The sequence below is a fragment of the Manihot esculenta genome, chromosome 3, assembly GCF_001659605.2.
Source record: "Manihot esculenta cultivar AM560-2 chromosome 3, M.esculenta_v8, whole genome shotgun sequence".
Taxonomy (NCBI): Eukaryota; Viridiplantae; Streptophyta; class Magnoliopsida; order Malpighiales; family Euphorbiaceae; genus Manihot; species Manihot esculenta.
The window spans coordinates 26,845,292-26,862,029 of NC_035163.2; the positions used below are offsets into that span (position 1 = coordinate 26,845,292).

At 31.2% G+C, this 16,738-nt stretch overlaps 2 protein-coding genes and 1 pseudogene across 2 annotated transcripts; 2 read left to right on the forward strand and 1 right to left on the reverse strand.

Moving 5' to 3' along the window:
- Positions 1-7,954, reverse strand: LOC110611251 (mitochondrial import inner membrane translocase subunit TIM50). Its single transcript, XM_021751452.2, has 10 exons — positions 7,452-7,954; positions 7,116-7,204; positions 6,686-6,722; positions 3,899-3,960; positions 3,694-3,807; positions 3,316-3,420; positions 3,111-3,209; positions 835-1,006; positions 556-658; positions 1-413 (listed from the first exon to the last, which is right to left on the reverse strand). Exons 1-10 carry the CDS (start codon positions 7,732-7,734, stop codon positions 368-370), a joined length of 1,110 nt encoding a protein of 369 aa, XP_021607144.1. The 5' UTR covers positions 7,735-7,954; the 3' UTR covers positions 1-367.
- A 537-nt stretch (positions 7,955-8,491) lies between these two features.
- LOC110611647 lies at positions 8,492-11,791 on the forward strand (annotated as a pseudogene).
- A 2,442-nt stretch (positions 11,792-14,233) lies between these two features.
- LOC122723363 (glutamic acid-rich protein-like) lies at positions 14,234-15,297 on the forward strand. The gene has a single exon (XM_043955441.1). The coding sequence runs from the start codon at positions 14,329-14,331 to the stop codon at positions 15,115-15,117; it is 789 nt and encodes a 262-aa protein (XP_043811376.1). The 5' UTR covers positions 14,234-14,328; the 3' UTR covers positions 15,118-15,297.
- Positions 15,298-16,738: the final 1,441 nt, after the last annotated feature.

The following is a 16,738-nucleotide window of genomic DNA, read 5'->3' on the forward strand; positions in this document are numbered from 1 at the left end:
TTCACACATCTAAATCATGATAGCTCCGATTAATTGGTCAAGTGAAACAAAAATTGTACCAACACTAGAAAATTGGCCACGTATATTAACTCAACGTTTGCTATAGAACAAACAAGATTAAACAGAATACTCGATGTTCAAGATGATTGACCAACAATTATGATGCTAACAGCCGAAGCAAAAATTACAAATCTCATGTCAGGCATTTAATGATGAAGAGAAAAGGGTTTCATCAATTTATAATCTTTCTTTAACCAGAAATTTCTTCTCGGGCAAGAACAAATGGGCTTCATTACTTCAATACCAATATCTTCACATTCATCTCCTGAAGACTCGTTGAGTATATTACTATGTTATAGCCTGATGCTCACATTCTTCGGAAAAAACCTTGCTGCCTCTGTTCTTGCATTCTCCTGGATCATCATTCAATAGTATTAACATGCCATTCAGTTAATAAAATTTTGTTCATTTAATTTGCATGTCACATCATTGTTGGCTTCAAGCAACCCAATAAATTCGGATAAACTCCATAGGCAAGAAAGATTATAATTTTACCTCTGCGTTTGCTTGGAACGTTCCTTAAATTCTTGTGCAATATCCTTCCTTTCATAAGATGCTAACACTTTTCTGATATCTGATGGACTTGCACGAGCAACATCTGCACACAAACCAGAACGGTACTTTTACTACATATCATGCAAGCCTAGGGGACAGAGTTTTGTTCTGCCCTTGTTTTGATGTTTCATCTAACGGATTCTCAAAATTTATGGTAGAGATTCCATATTATTTTCATATAAACCTAACATATGCACCCAATAAAACCAACATACTTACATTCAAGAAATGGAATGAGATCCAAAAGTGTTGTATCCACAGATCCTTCTCCTTTCTCATCAATCTCAAATGGCTTGATAGGGACACAATTTTCTGGCTGAAGGCTATTTTCAAAAGCATGAGCACTCACATATATAATTTTACCTGGATCTCTATTAAGTTTAGATAGATCCTGAAAAAAACAATTATATTACTTACAAATTATTGATTTCACAATAGTAACAGCTTCAGAAACACTAACAAAAATTTAAATAAATAAAATAAAGTAAAACAAAATTGAAAAAGCAACAAGCTTCAGAAGGCATTGCCAACATGGAATAGATCTCTTTCTAGCAAAGTGGCAACATGAAATTTATCTTATCAATGATGCATTATAACAACAGCTGCAATCAGCCACAAAATATAATGGATACATGTTGAAAAGCAGCTCATATGCATCTAAACTGCAACTACACCATGCCACAAAAATCACTTTGTTTATTGATTCCTCATGCTTCATTTAAAATTAAGTATTGGATTCTCATCCACCTCATTAAGCAGCCTTATAGATGCCAGGAATAACCAGCTAAAATAAAATCCCCATTCAATAGTCATCCTAGGCATGGGCAATCATTGTCACAGTTTAAAATTGTATTGCCCTGAACCAGAATTGTCTGAATGACTCCTGTTGTTGTTTATAAGAGTTTTTTTTTACTATATATATATATATATATCTTACTTGGGGCCATCTTTGGAATTTTAGCCAGGTCTCAAATTCAAGTTCCATCCAAGTTGAATTGGGGGGAGGAGATGGTGGGATCTATGGGATGAAAAAGCCTCACCAATGAACTAAACCCCAAAAAAAGCCCTAGATTATGGCTTCTAACTACAGTGGCCTAATATGCAATCCTTAGTACACCTGGCACCAATGATGGAAATTACTTTGATTCTAAGCAAACCTTAGCAACAACGAGTAAAGATATGTGTTCTCATTGGTTAAGAAAATTTTCGGCTGCTGACAAATCTTGGAGACTCACGTATATTGCAAACTCTGAAACAAAGATGGGGAGTGACAAATTAAATAATAAAATAAAATAGTCCAGGAGTTAATTGTTTGGGTTAAGAGTATCTTCCATTCCCTTGGACTTTGAAATGAAACCATGTAGATACAAATCACCTACATGTCAAAAACAAATGAAACTTCTGGTTCATCTTCTAATTCTACATGAAACATATTGCAGATTAAGTTACTCCAACATAAATGTGAAGGACATTCTGGTTCCAGGGCCACATTTGGGGAGGTTGGGAGGCCAAATAAGCCTTTTTTTTTTCAAAAAAAAAAAAAAAGAATGTTTTAGATGCTACTGAAAAATTATGTTTTCATCCATCTAATCAACATATTTAAGAGTTTTTTTTTTTTTTTTTTTAATAGTAGCTCCAGCAACAATGCCAAACAAACTCCAGTAACGTCTAGATGCCCCCCACCACAAAATTCAATGTTTCAAGGAAGAACATGGTAGACAGGGTTGATGAACTGAAAAAGACAAGTAATGTTAGCAGAAATACCAAGGATTACACACCTGCAAAAATTAGAAAATAGAGAAAATTGAACAAAAGAAATTTTTAGTAGTTTGGCAAGTGTGCCTACATCCGTGGACATCACCTGTTTTTTTTTTTAATAGAAAATGGAGATATTTGTATTGACTAATACTAATGCGCCCAGGATTCCTAACACAGATAGAATTACATAACCACCCCAACAACAAAAACACCTCAGATCAGCAATGCTGTACTGTACATAGGATTTGCATTCTACCCTCATAATGGAGCTCCTCTTTGCCCAGGGCCTCGTTGAACAGTAAGTTCCCCTCTAACAAATATGATCTATACGTCAACAAGTAAATCTCCATAGTTCAACAGAACCTAGAGAGATCATGCACTACAATACAACACATTAAAGCCAGAGCATTATATGCAATATGAAATATGATATAGCACACATGGACTGCTCAACACATATAGCTAGAGAAGCATTAGAACAATTTCCGAATTCCGATTCTCATCATAAGGACACGGGGAAGGAATTCAATTCCAGAAACCCTTAACTCAACAAACATTTACAGGTAGCAAATGTTTAGCCACCTCAAGTCAGTAAAACCAGAAATTGGTAAAAGATAACAATGTCAAACATATAATCGTCTACCAGAATGTGAGATTCATTTCAATATAACATCTATAAGCAGTTTAAAAGAGAGTATTTCAGGGTGGAGTAGAATGAAGAAAGCAATAAACCATACTCTATAATGCTTTCCATCCTGATACTTTGTAGCACCCCTTGACAGCCTATATCGAATGCAGTGGTTGGTGTCCAACCTTTCAACAACAGGATCTACATACTGCACAAGCCAAAAAAGATAACTCATAATGACAATGAATTTGAGGAATAAAAGTGCATTGATAGCATATGATAGAGTGAGGTGACAAAATATGAATTCAAATTACCATGTTCAGCTGATCAGAATACACAACGATTTCATATAACCTTGAGAGGTGTTGCAAGAAATCATCAACCCCAGGTCTTTTGAAGGTACGCCAACCTCTATCACGCTTTACACAACAACAAAATAAACAGGCATTCTTAAAAATTATATCTGATACAAATCCCTCAAGCACATATTAGTAAAACAAACTGTAAGTGATAAATCTTCTATGAACACACAAACCGAGAACAGAGGTGAAGAGAACTTGCATGAACACATATATGAGACTCAAACCACTTTATAAGATCAGGGAAACGTACAAGCCACCCTGTAAAATTTAAACTTTATAAAGAAAAAATTGATATCATTTCCAGTAGAAGCGTTGAACTCCAAGCCTTACCTTCCAATCACTATAAATGATGGTCTCATTAAGATCCAAAACCAGAGTAAAAACATGTTGCTCAGACGGATGCAAATCAGGTAATAGTTTATCTGAGGTTGGTTCAGTAAACCCCTACATAACACCATCAAAGGGTCAACAACAATAAAATATTTAAAAAATGGAGTACATACAAGATGATGGTGCATGTCATTTAATAACATACTTTAACTTGTTCTTCAATTGCCCTTCTTGTATCCAAGTAAAGTTCAACTGCTTTAGCAGGAACTGAAATATCACAGTCAGACAAATGACTTTGTTAATGCCAAAGATAAAAACAGATGCAAAGAAAAAGGTCCTAGCATGTTGCTGCAGAACTAGAGTACACAAAGCATTATTAAACTGCTGTTCAACAGCTTGAAGACCATTTAGTCACAGGTCCAAAACAACCACCTCATTCCCCAGTTGGTACTACAGTTTAATAGTTCAGGAGAATGGATTCAGGAAAATCTGCACCTGATAGATGTCCAAACTTAATTATGGAGAACCATTATCAGATAATCTACAAACTAACACATGTAGCAAATCCACCATTAAATACCTTCACTTAATAGCTCAGCAGTAGATACCTAGAAAAATTCTCAGTTGCTGTAGCAACAGACGTGGTTTATTTATAACCAGGAACTGAGAAACAAAACATAAGCCATTGAGTCCCAACTTTATCTGCATCATAAACTGACTAAATCACAAATTCACAAAGAAGTTGTGAACTTGATCTCCAAAGCAACATTCCATCCACAGCTGTTATTGACCATGCAGCATCTATATCCTAGAGACGCCGAATACACTCTTGTATTTTTTGGTATGCATTAAGAAGAAAGAAGATCCGTTACATATGCACTGGATCGGCAGAACAAAAGAGGACAGAAGGAAAAAGAAGCAGAGAGAAGAAACAAAAGACGATCGAGAAAGGAGAAAAGGAGGGAAGGAGAGAAGAAAATAGTAGTTGTATTTTTGAATTTATCGAGTACCCACCTGTCAATGCCATCCTATTTACACAATATATTCCCCTATACACTCTCAGTTCTCACAGCTCCTGTTCTCTTATTAGTTATAACATTTTCCTGTCCTTGCAATCATTTTTGTCTTGAACAATGAATAAGCAAAGCTAAAATATGACAAAGAAACTGTTGCCTACATATGCAACATATTCCAACATTGGAGTGATTTCAGGAAAGGCATCTGTCACAACAGCTTGAGAGGCATTTGAGAAACAAAGAGCTGCATCAAGGGCCTGATTTTCTTCCTCTGTCATCTCCTCCTTCCAAACTCGTTTGCTTTGAGCAGTATATATTTTCCTTTATTTGATTGCAATGTTAAAAAATAAAGGATATTAATAAATTTATGTATAGATAGCCTAGTAGCGTTAATAAGATTCTCAAAGTCCAGAAAATGACTTTTAAAAAAAATAGTTATTTTCCTAAAAAATTACTTAATTTTCCTTTTGACGAGGAAGATGTTTTCCATTAACTGATGAGGAAGATGTTTTCCATTAACTAATTTTCCTAAATGCCCCAAATGTTAAAAAATGCAGAAAATATTTTCAATAAGACAAATGAAGTCTTTGTTTTCTCCTAATTTCGGAAGTATCTTCTTTAAGGATCACAAGAATACTCAACTGCAATTCCAAATCACAACTGCCACAAGACTAATACTATCTATGCCGATCCCTTCCTTTCCCTGTTCCATTTTTTTCCCATATCAATAACACACCTAGCTGGCAACAAGAAAAGATTGTTATGTAAATCTCCTTGGAGCAATTCAAATTTATACCACAACAATCCATGACCATTGTCAAGAATTTCAGCAAAGTAAAGAACAGAGAAGTCTTCAATTGAAGGGTCCATATCTTCATCAAACTTTTGAAAATAATTTAATATGGGTGCAGGAGCATGATTATCAGTCCCAGCAAAATCATGTTCCGAAAATTAGAACCACCAAAATCCACGTGAACTTCTTAGTCCACGGCAAGACCATCACAGCCATCAGAATCTCTCTTTTCCATGACTGGAACAATCTGAATTATGGTCACCCCTTCTGCCAAAACCCTTGATCTTTATCAAGATTGTATATTATCTCACAACTTTCTTTCCCATTTCTCTAACATTAGGATGTGGCAAGGGCGAAATTTCCCTAGTATCATTCCCATGTGAAATGCTTTGGAATTCGCCAACTTGAAATCCTATGAACAGGGTTTCTTTCTCAAGAAAGAAGAAAGAAGAATCTATGGAGAAGAATTTCAAGAAAGGAAGAGAATAGTAGAAAGAAGAGTAGAGGAAATCAGAAATGAGAAATGTGCAAAGAAGAAGAAGAGGTAGAAGAGCCTGATTTGAAGCAAGGCTCCTCTCAACAACTCCAGCAACAGATTTGGAAACAAAACCCTCAGAGGTACAGAGTTCTGACCCAACTTGTTACATTGCACCAGATTGGCAGAAGAAAAGAGAAGGAAGAATGACAAAAAGATGAGAAGCAGGGAAGAGAAACAGAATGAAGAGGTCAAGAAAGGATAAAGAGGGACAGAGGGAACACACGCAGAGAAAAAGAGAGAATAATTGCAGTATTATTGAATCTTAAGTAACCAACTTTTACAGCGCCATCCAATTTATATAATATATTCTCCTACACATTCTCACAACTTCTATTCTCTTATTAGTCATAGCAAATTCCTAAGGTCACTACTGAAATTTAAATTCAAAAAGGAAAGTTGAATTTGAATAGATACGCAAAGAAAATAATTTTGTGGCTTAACAACTGATGATTCAAGTTGAAGAAAAACATCACATAGGCACTCGATGTAGCCGCAACATTACACAAAGAATAAAACTAATTTGCAGATACCAAAGGTAACTTCCTCTTGAAGATGGATGATCTTGCTGGAATGTATGAAATAAAACCCATATCATGAGAACGGTTTCTGGAAAAAGGAAATAAAACATATATTAGGGGATCTTACCTGTCATTGCAGCAGAATAGAGCAAACCCTGATATTTCTGCACAAGAGTATGATAACAGAGTTAAAAAACTTTAATGGCATTTCACCAAGTACTATGAATTAGGGGCAGTTCAGCAACCATTAGACACAACTACTCTGAATAACCAAGGCAGAGATACAATGAAGTGGCAGTGAGATTCTCCTAGTTTACTGTCATAAAACTCATTCAAAGTTTCAAACCATTTGCCTCAAAACAAATACTCACATACCTTCTACTTGTCACTAGTTTCTTCTTAAATTCCTACTTATGCCATATCAATGCTATGCATAGCTTTTAAAACATACAACTCGAATAACTCTTACCACATAGATCATATTGAGAGGGGAAAAAAGGGACTCCAAAATGATAAAGGCAAAGTAATATTAAGGCAAAGCTCCAGGTTAGACTTACCTCAATGGAGGATTCATCTTCACCTGCCTTGTAGTTAACTGATTGACGCAATGCTTTTGTCTTATCCTCTATTTCGTCCAATGTATATGCTGAAAACACGTAAAAATGCAATATTAGTTCTGACTGCAATACCCAGTGAATCAAAATAACTTCAGACACAAAAAGCATAGATACTCAAATAGGACTAATTATATTTGTCGTGGAAATTATTCAATCACGCCTAGCCGTCCTGATTTATCATGTTCCAACCAACTTCTCTTTCTCCAAAGCTGAACTCCGCTGCCAAAAGCCTCGGAATAAATTCCAAAACGAAAAGCGAAAAAGACTAGGACCAACCGTATGTTGCGTAGCCAGCAAAACCAGTAGCTCCAGTAAGAGTGGCTATAAGCCCATACTTAAAAAGGCTCCAGCCTTTCCTATCCGAACTCGCAGCAGCAGCAGCAGCCTCAGCCGACGACTCCGCCGCAGCAGCTGTCGCCTCGGCGGCTTGATCAGTGATGATGGATTGAGAAGAGATGATCGATTCTTTGTCGACGTTTGAACTAAAAGTTCGTCGATTAGGTTTCTTACTTCTCGATACAATGGATGAAACGCGAGATCGAAGTAAAATTGAAGCCATTGTTAGGGCTTTTCAAGGTCCTGGGGTATAGGGGTTAAATAGGGTTTTGTGTGCGCGCTGATTTTGGAGAGAGCGAGAGCGAGAGAAATTCAGAGACGGTTTGGTTAAGTTTTGCTAATTGATTTGGTTCGGTTTATCTCTAAAACTAGTGAGGACTAGAAATTCCCTAATTTGGTTTTGCTGCTTGGTTGTTCGCCTCCGGCCGACTTTTGTTTAGCCAAGTCGGCTTTAGTCTCATATTATTTTTTTAAAACAAAATTTGATTGTTTCATGGATAAGTAATTGAAAATAAATATCTTATAATTTCTACAATAAAAAAAATACTAATATAATATTTTTAAAAAATACTTAAACTTTTATTCTTAACAAAGGTTCCATGGACCTAAACTTCTAGATGGTTACCTAGAATGTTCAAAATATTTTCTGTTTAAATTTTATCAAATAATTACCAAATTAAACTAAAACCACTCACATCAATTTAATTTTTATATTAAATATTAAAATATACATATTTTTTTAAAACCCGATTTATATAAATAAATTTAAAACCAATGATATTGTTGAATATATAAATTTCATATATTCATATCATGATTACTCATATTTACATTAAATTTTTTAAAATGCAACACTTGTTTATTTTTCCCACATATTGAGAAACTATATAATAAAATCAAATAATCTTTAAAAAAATATTAACAATAATCATATTTTTAAATGATTATTTAAGGCCAGAGGGGAGACACTAGAAAAATCAATGCACAAAGAAACACTTCATAACCAGGCATATTTCTCAAAATACAGAGTAACCCTGAAACCACAAAATGACAGTTCAGATTCAGCTTCTCACACCCACTTAAGTCTCTGCTTTTATTTGGTCACACTACCTCCATATCTCAATCGCTTTAGTTTCTCAGTAACACAGAAGGCAAAAGAAAGGAGAAACAAAAAATCGGTATCTCCAATACGTCTTCCCCAAATTAACCACCCCAAAAACATATGCAAGGGAATGCCATGCCAACCAAGAATCAACATCCTTGAATTGAGTTGTGGATTTGAGAGTTTGGGTTTCTATCATTTGAGCTTCAGTCATCTTCTGTACTGAACCACTAAACTTTATTAAAGCAAACATTGCACGGTAAAATAAATTAAATAAAAGTTACATTTCATTTTATTTTATGGTGCAAAAATAGAATAGTCAATTTTTTATTGCTATTTTTGTTTTAAAAAAAATTGATAAATTAAAATATTACAAGAAAAATACAAAAGTTTTATATTGCAGTGTTACATTATCTTAAAATACAAAAGTTTTATACATAGCTAATAGCTTTACCCAATTTTCAGCCTTTCTTCTAAAGAAGTCCTCCAAAGCCACAATTAGGCCGCAAGAATCTTTTTGGTCTGGATGCTCTCGATCAGTGGCGGATTCAAAAATTAAAATCAAACAGTCGGAACTCATTCTAAATTTTACAATAAAGATAATAACATATAATAAATTTTATTTTTTTTATTTAAATTTATTTTCGTCTATTATTAAAAGACCAAATAACTCAAATAAAATGAGAAAGTGTTAACTCATATTTTTAAATTTTAATAAGTAATGCACTTATTTAGCATTATTAGCAAAATTGAAATGAATGATTAAATTTAAATTTGTTTTATTATATTAAATAATTTAGGAGTAAATTTGACATTTTATTTTTAATAATCTAATCGATTAAATTCATGTCTTATTGATTTAAATTTTATATTTTTTAAATTTAAATAATCTAATATTACTCCTAATTTTAAAAATTAATTTTATTACTCCTAATTTTAAAAATTAATTTTTTTTTTAAAAAAATTTAAATAATTTTATATATAATTTTAAAGTTATAAATAAATTAGTAATTAAGCAAGATAAATAAAAAAATTATTATTTTTAAAGGTACTAATGATGCATAAAATTAAATTAAATAATTAATGAAATTCTTAAATATTTTAGATGGAAATTTGGAGTTGAAATATTAAAAATAGGAATCAAATATTTAGATTGTAAAAAAATAAAATAAAAAAGTATAATATACATGAATAAAATTACGTAAATTAAATAATATAAAGTTTAAATAACTAACACTCTAAAAAAATTAAAGAATTTAATTTTATAAAATATTAGACATTTTAATTGAATAATTTTAAAATAGAAATAAATTATTAAATTTTATAATATTATGAGATCTATTGATAATTTTTTCTTATTTTATATTAAATAAAATTATCTAAATAGACCTACATAACTTACACATTTTCAAGAGGCACCCTTCACCGTATCGTCGATTCAAATTCTACATTTCCCGGTGAAGCTCTTCCAACCAAATCCGGCTACCCACCCATCAACCCCAACACCAATTCAGCCATTTTCTACTCCTTCTATGAAGCACAAAACCCAGGCTTAACTCTCTCCCAAACCCCACTTCTTATCTGGCTCCAGGGCGGCCCTGGTTGCTCCTCCATGATGGGCAACTTCTTTGAGCTAGGTCCGTATCCTGTTGTTGATATTCAGAGTGAAAACATCCAACGTCTTTCTCCTGAACGCAATTTAGGCTCTTGGAACCGCATTTTTGGCCTTATTTTCCTTGATAATCCAATTGGACTTGGGTGTAGTATCGCTGCTACACCCGAAGAGATACCGAGAAATCAACCCACTGTTGCTAAGCATCTATTTGCTGCGATCACTGGGTTTTGGACCCAGATTTCAAGAATTGTCCACTTTATATCATTGGTGAGAGTTATGCTGGTAAGTATGTTCCTGCAAGGATACTACATTTTGAAGCAGAATATGAGGTTGCCAGAGGCACAACGAGTGAACTTGAAAGGCGTGGCTATAGGTAATGGGTTAACGGATCCAATAACTCAAGTGAAAACTCATGCTATAAATGCATATTTTTCTGGTTTTATCAATGAGAGGCAAAGGGGAGAATTGGAGAAAGCTCAATGGAAGGCAGTTGAGTTTGTCAAAATGGGAAATTGGAGTGAGGCAACAAATGCAAGAAGTTAGGCCTTGGATTTGCTGCAAAACATGACAGGGTTGGCCACCTTGTATGACTTTACTAAGAAAGCGCCTTATAGGACGGGTTCAGTCACCAAATTCTTGCAATCAGCAGAGGAGAAGAGGAAATTAGGAGCAAATGAATCTATTGTTTTCGATGACTGCAGTGATGCGGTGAGGGAAGCACTGTCATAGGATGTGATGAGCACCTTAAATAAGCTTTTACCTAGGTTAGCTGCAAAATAGCAATGAGCACTGAAGAAATGTTCTCAAACAGAATTGTCGACCAAATTTATGCAAATGAGCATGGAAACTGTGCCAAATGATAAAAACAAAAGTTTCGCTTTTGCATGAACTAAAAAGGGGCAAAAAAAAAAAGAAGAAAGAGCCTCAGATTAGCATTTTGGCACATTCCTCATCACGACCAACAATCCATGTAGGAGAAAACCCTACACGGAGCGCAAACATTGTTGTTGTCGTTCATGTCCAAAAGTTGTCCTCATCGGCAATAACAAGTCAAGCAAATCAATTCAATTATAGTAAGGAAAAATCCCTTAAAATTTTAAAAATGAAGAATTTGGTCATGTGATGGCGTTTGGAGGCGGGCTTGTGAGAAGGAGAAGATGAGTACTCTAAAGAGAGATTCGGCAAAGAACCAGTAACTTCTCATTCAGAAATACTCATCGAGCATCAAACCCGTACTATGATGCCATATTGATGTCTGGGGCTGGAAAAGCAGGGTATCCGGTAGAGAACCTATCGGCTTTCAGGAGCCACAGATTTATACTGCTCTCCCCAATTTGTTCCAGCCCCATTTCGCCTCTTTTCTCAAGAGGGAGAAGAACTATTTCATCTGAGGAAAACAAGTACAGAACGGATTTAGATCTCAACGCGGCTATAATGGCAGCAATTAGGGTTGTGCTGCAGCTCAGCCCAATTCAGTTTGTGATGAAAACCCTAAGGAAACTACTGCGGCATGGCGTTTATACAAGTACCAGCAAACAGCAAGGAGGGAGGCTAAGCACGTGAGCATATGCACGTGCTTCATCACTTTAATATAAATTTTTAAAAATTTACTATTTAATTTTTATATTATAAAAAATTCTATCTTTAATTTTATAATATATATTATAATATATAAATTTTTAAAAAGTTTATTAATTAGTAATTTTATTTATTTTAACTTGTAAATAGTGAAATTATTTTATGTGATTTGAAAAAATTTATAAATTAATTTTTTTAATTTTATAAATAATTTATTAATTAATCATTTTATATTAATAATATTTTAGATTTTTTATAAATTTAAAAGTTAAAATTAAAAAAATAAATGATTAGTAGATATTTAAAATTATTAAAGAAGTTTTAATATATTTTGTAAAATCAGATGCTAATTATTGAATTTTACTATATTACTAAGTAGTATTTTATTTTTCCAAATGCAAAAGAAAAAAAAATCCTTAAAAAATTTGTCTGCTGCCACGTATCAGAAAAATTAACTGATTTTGTGAGCGAGACAGAAATTTAAATCAAATTTAAATTTATTTTTTTAATGATAATTACAATTTCATTTAATTTATAAAAAATATTTATTTACATCTATAAAACTTTTAAATTAAAATTTAATTTCTAAGTAAAGAAAAAAATTACATATAAATTAAATTAATTTACTCACATTAAATATTAAATATAAATTTTTAAAATTTTTTAATATGAATCATCTAAATTATTATTTATTAAAAATATTATTTAATTTTAATATTTTAATTTATATTTAAAATTTTTTAAATTTAAAATATAACCGCAAACTATTAAATTTATTTTTTATTTACATTAAATAATGGATTGATTGTAGTCTATATTTTCTGGAAATAATAAAATTATTATCTTTCAATTTTATCAATTTATAAAAAATTAAAATATAATTAGTAAATTTAAAACAAAATTAATAATATATGTGATTAATTTAATATTTTTTAATAAATAATTAATTTATATTTAATTATTATAATTTTTATAATTTAAAGTGTTTAATGGAATAATTCAATTATTATGAAATTTACGTATATATTAAATTAATAAATTAAATTATTTATAAATATTTTAAAAATAAAAAAAATTAACAGTGGAGTTAAAATCTCAAAAATTAAATATAAATTTTTTAAATAAAAAATAAATAAAAAAAGAGATATAAATTAAAATGACCGGACTTTATTTATAAAAAAATTATTATTAAATTTCTAAATTTTTAAAAATTTTACTAAGTTTTATTTTCATAAAAATCACTTAATTAAAATATTTATATATTTTATAAAATTAAATTCTCGGATCCATTTGTTAAATCCATTTGATGGTTTGATCAAAAAGAATAAATATATTTAAATGTATAAATACTAAATATTATATATAATTAAAATTATATGATATAAATATTCAACATAAATTAATAAATTTATAAAGATAAAAAAATTTATATTATAAAATATAAAAATATTTTAATTGAATAATTTTTAAATAAAATAAATTAATAAATTTTCTTAAAAATTTAAAGACTGAATAATAATTTTCTTTTAATTAATAAAAATTATATAAATAGTTTATTAAATTTTTAAAAATACTATGACTCTTCGACCCTAAATGGGTCCGTCACTGGACAGGACAGTAGGTGACTGAACTGGGCTTCCTCTGACATTTCCTCTCTGTCGAGCTCTTCGACGTTAGCTCCTTCCTTCGTATCGCAAATACAAACATCGGAACTTGATGTCTTGAGCACAAGGTACTTCGCAATTCCTTTTACTTACCATTTTCAATCTTTCCAGCTTCACATGAAAAGAAAAGAAATGGAATTATTACCCAGCAAGCAAGGTGGATTTTTCTTCCAATTGAGTCGATTTTTGGTTTTGTGGACATACGTTTGGGAATGTCCTTCTTGTCCTGTAAGGTTGTTTCAGTTTCACATGGCACTGACACTATCAGCTGTGCAGGCATGTTTCAGTTTTGATAACTCTGGAATTTTGTTAATTCTCGTATTCATGCTATTTCTGCTTCCTTATTCTGGCGTGCATTGCTTTTTTTTTTTTTTTTTTTTTTCCTGAAATTTGTATATTATTATGGAATTTTATGAGCAAAGTCTCATCATGATGGAGCTATTTGAATTTCTTGACAATTTTTTTTAAATCGCCTGTATATTAAATTTAAAAATAAATTAAATTCTTATAAAATATTTTATTTATGTAATTAAATTCTTCAGGAAGCCAGAATTTCGCAATAATTGAGAATTGACCCTCACACTTTCGTCTGCATATGCAGACGAACCCAAACTCCTCACACATGAATTGGACCCACCAATATATGAAATAAAATCAACCAGCAAATGGGGTTCACAAGATCTTTTTTTTTAAAAAAAAAAAGAAAAATATTAAAACCTGCTGGAATTTTTCCCATGTTAAATCGCCTATATAAATCATGGGCTTCATGGGTTTTTGCCACACCAACCATCTCACTACAGTATCCCACACCACTGCTTCCTTCTTCTCTAAACAATACCAAAGAAATAATTTACGAACATGGAACAAATAGGCCACCAAAACCTCCAAACCTTCAGCCAATTCTCAAGATCTCAGTTTCTGAAGAAAATAATTATCCAATTGTTTGTTTCAGTTTCAGTGTTTTCTTTGCTTTTTTCTAACTCCTCTCGCTTTTCTCTTCTCCATTCCTTCAACTTCTATTTCTCCACTGTCCCTGTCCAGCTCTTTAGCCGTACCATAGACAAGAACTGTATGTTTCTCCTTTGTAATGGCCTTTTAGTTTTCGTCACCACACTCTCTGGTTTGGATAGTTCTTTCTCCAAGTATAACGATCATAGCAGCGTTAATGAGTCTGTCAATAATTATGAAGATGATACAGCAACGTCATTAGTATTGGCTCACTACTCGAAAGAGCCATTGCTAGAAAGAGAAGATATGATGGCCAAAGAAAAAGTTGATGACGAGGAAAGAAGAGAAAATAAGGAGTGTATCCCTAGAGAAGCAGGAGATAGAGAAACACCGCAGTTTGTTGTGGAAGATGAAGCAGAAGAAAGTAGAGAAAGCGGGTTCTTGATTACTTCAGGAAAAGAAAATAGTGATGAAGTTCTCGTTGAAGAAGATGATCATCAAAGAGAGGTCGTCATAGAGTTAGATGAAAACTTTCTTGTTCCAGAAGAAGAAGATTATGAAGAAGAAGAAGAAGAAGAAGAAGAAGAAAATGAGATGCTGAGCACTGAGGAACTAAACAAGAAATTTGAAGAATTTATCAGAAAGATGAAAGAAGAAATCAGAATTGAAGCTCAACAGCAATTAGTAATGGTTAGTTAAATAATATTTCAATAAGCAAATATCAAGAAGTTCATCAGAGAGATCTATTTGTCTCATCAAGCTTCAAAATCAATAAGAGACATGTTTTTCTCCTTTTCTTGGGGCTGTAATTGTTGGAATCTTTGCCTTGTTAGTTTGATTCCTAAACAAATTAATTACAGCTTTATATACTATGATTGGATATTGGATTCAGAATCAGGCAGATTACAAAGTCGAGAAAAGAAAAAAGTTTATGAATTAGTTTAGTGTGGTATGATTATCTCAGACACATGAGGGCCATGAGACAATGATAGTTTTTGTTTGAATATTTAAAGGGCTCACATCATATATGAGACAAATAAACTGATGATACAATTTATTTTGTCTTTTGCATATGGAAAAACAATTTAATTATTGAAATTATCTAAACTAATATTTCATTATTAGCATAATCCATATTGATTTTGTGGATGCTTTATAATTTAAATGAACTCATTTGGGATTTTATTGTTATAAAAAATTATTTTTATTTATTTTTACGCTTCAATTACTGACATGATATATTTTATAAATATTTAATTTTTATTACTGAAAATGAAATTTGGAATATGCTTTGAAATTAATCATTTATAAAATTATATACATAATATTGTTATATTTTCCATCTCTTATAATGGCTGGCTATCAAATAACCTCAATACTTTGAAATAAATATATAAATTATTCTATTAATTTAATGCGTTGAAAAATTAAGAACATTGTTAATTGAGTAATTTAACAATCATCCAATCATTATAGCTTATTTTGTTTAGATGTGCTCCAACAAATAGCTAGGTTGAAATATTTTATTTTTCAAGAAAAGTGGTTTATTTATAAATAATTTGATTGGAATCGTAATCTATTTTTAATTATTTTATATTTTTTGAAAAAATTTACTATTTAATTATAAAAACTAATTACGTACCCTCTCAATTTTAAAAATTTATCACAATATTAATAAAATTTAAAAAAATATATTAATTAGTCATTAACGTATTTATTTTGATAATTAAATATTCTATTTTTTAATTTTGTAAAATTTAATATTTTCATATGACATTTTAATTTTTTTTATAATAATTAATATTTAAAATTAACATCAAAATTAATTAATAATTTTTATGTATAGAATTCCATTTACTTTACGGTTGACGACTAATTAAAATATTTAAAATTTATTTTTTAAAATAAATAGATTAATTTGTATAATATAGTGATTAAATATTTTTTTTTGTTAAAAGAAAAGGAATGAAAAAGGACAAGTAAAAGCGAATCTCTTTAACATTGTACGACAACGGGCGGCTGAAGTCCTGCACTTGACACTTGTGTGGCCAATCTCTTCTTCCCAGTTCCAACTCACCTCAATCACACATTGAAAGGTCCGTCTAGTTTATAAAAAAAATAATAATAATAAAATCATTATATTGATTTAAATAAAGTTTGTTTTAGTTATTTTAAAAATTAAATTAAATTTATTTTAAGTTAAATTACACTTACAAAAATTTAATATATAATATAATATAATTTAAGTATAATTAAAAATGACATTTGGAGTTAAAAAGAAAATAGTATCCTTGTGATTGGGCCACTTGGCTTAATTCCT

Coding starts and splice junctions, on each gene's coding strand:
- LOC110611251 (XM_021751452.2), bottom strand. CDS start 7,734: ATGGCTTCAATTTTACTTCGATCTCGCGTTTCATCCATTGTATCGAGA. Junction 3,210..3,315: donor ATTCTGATCAGCTGAACATG/GTAATTTGAATT, acceptor TGGCTTGTGCAG/TATGTAGATCCTGTTGTTGA. Junction 1,007..3,110: donor AGGATGGAAAGCATTATAGA/GTATGGTTTATT, acceptor TGTTTTTTTCAG/GATCTATCTAAACTTAATAG.
- LOC122723363 (XM_043955441.1), top strand. CDS start 14,329: ATGGAACAAATAGGCCACCAAAACCTCCAAACCTTCAGCCAATTCTCA.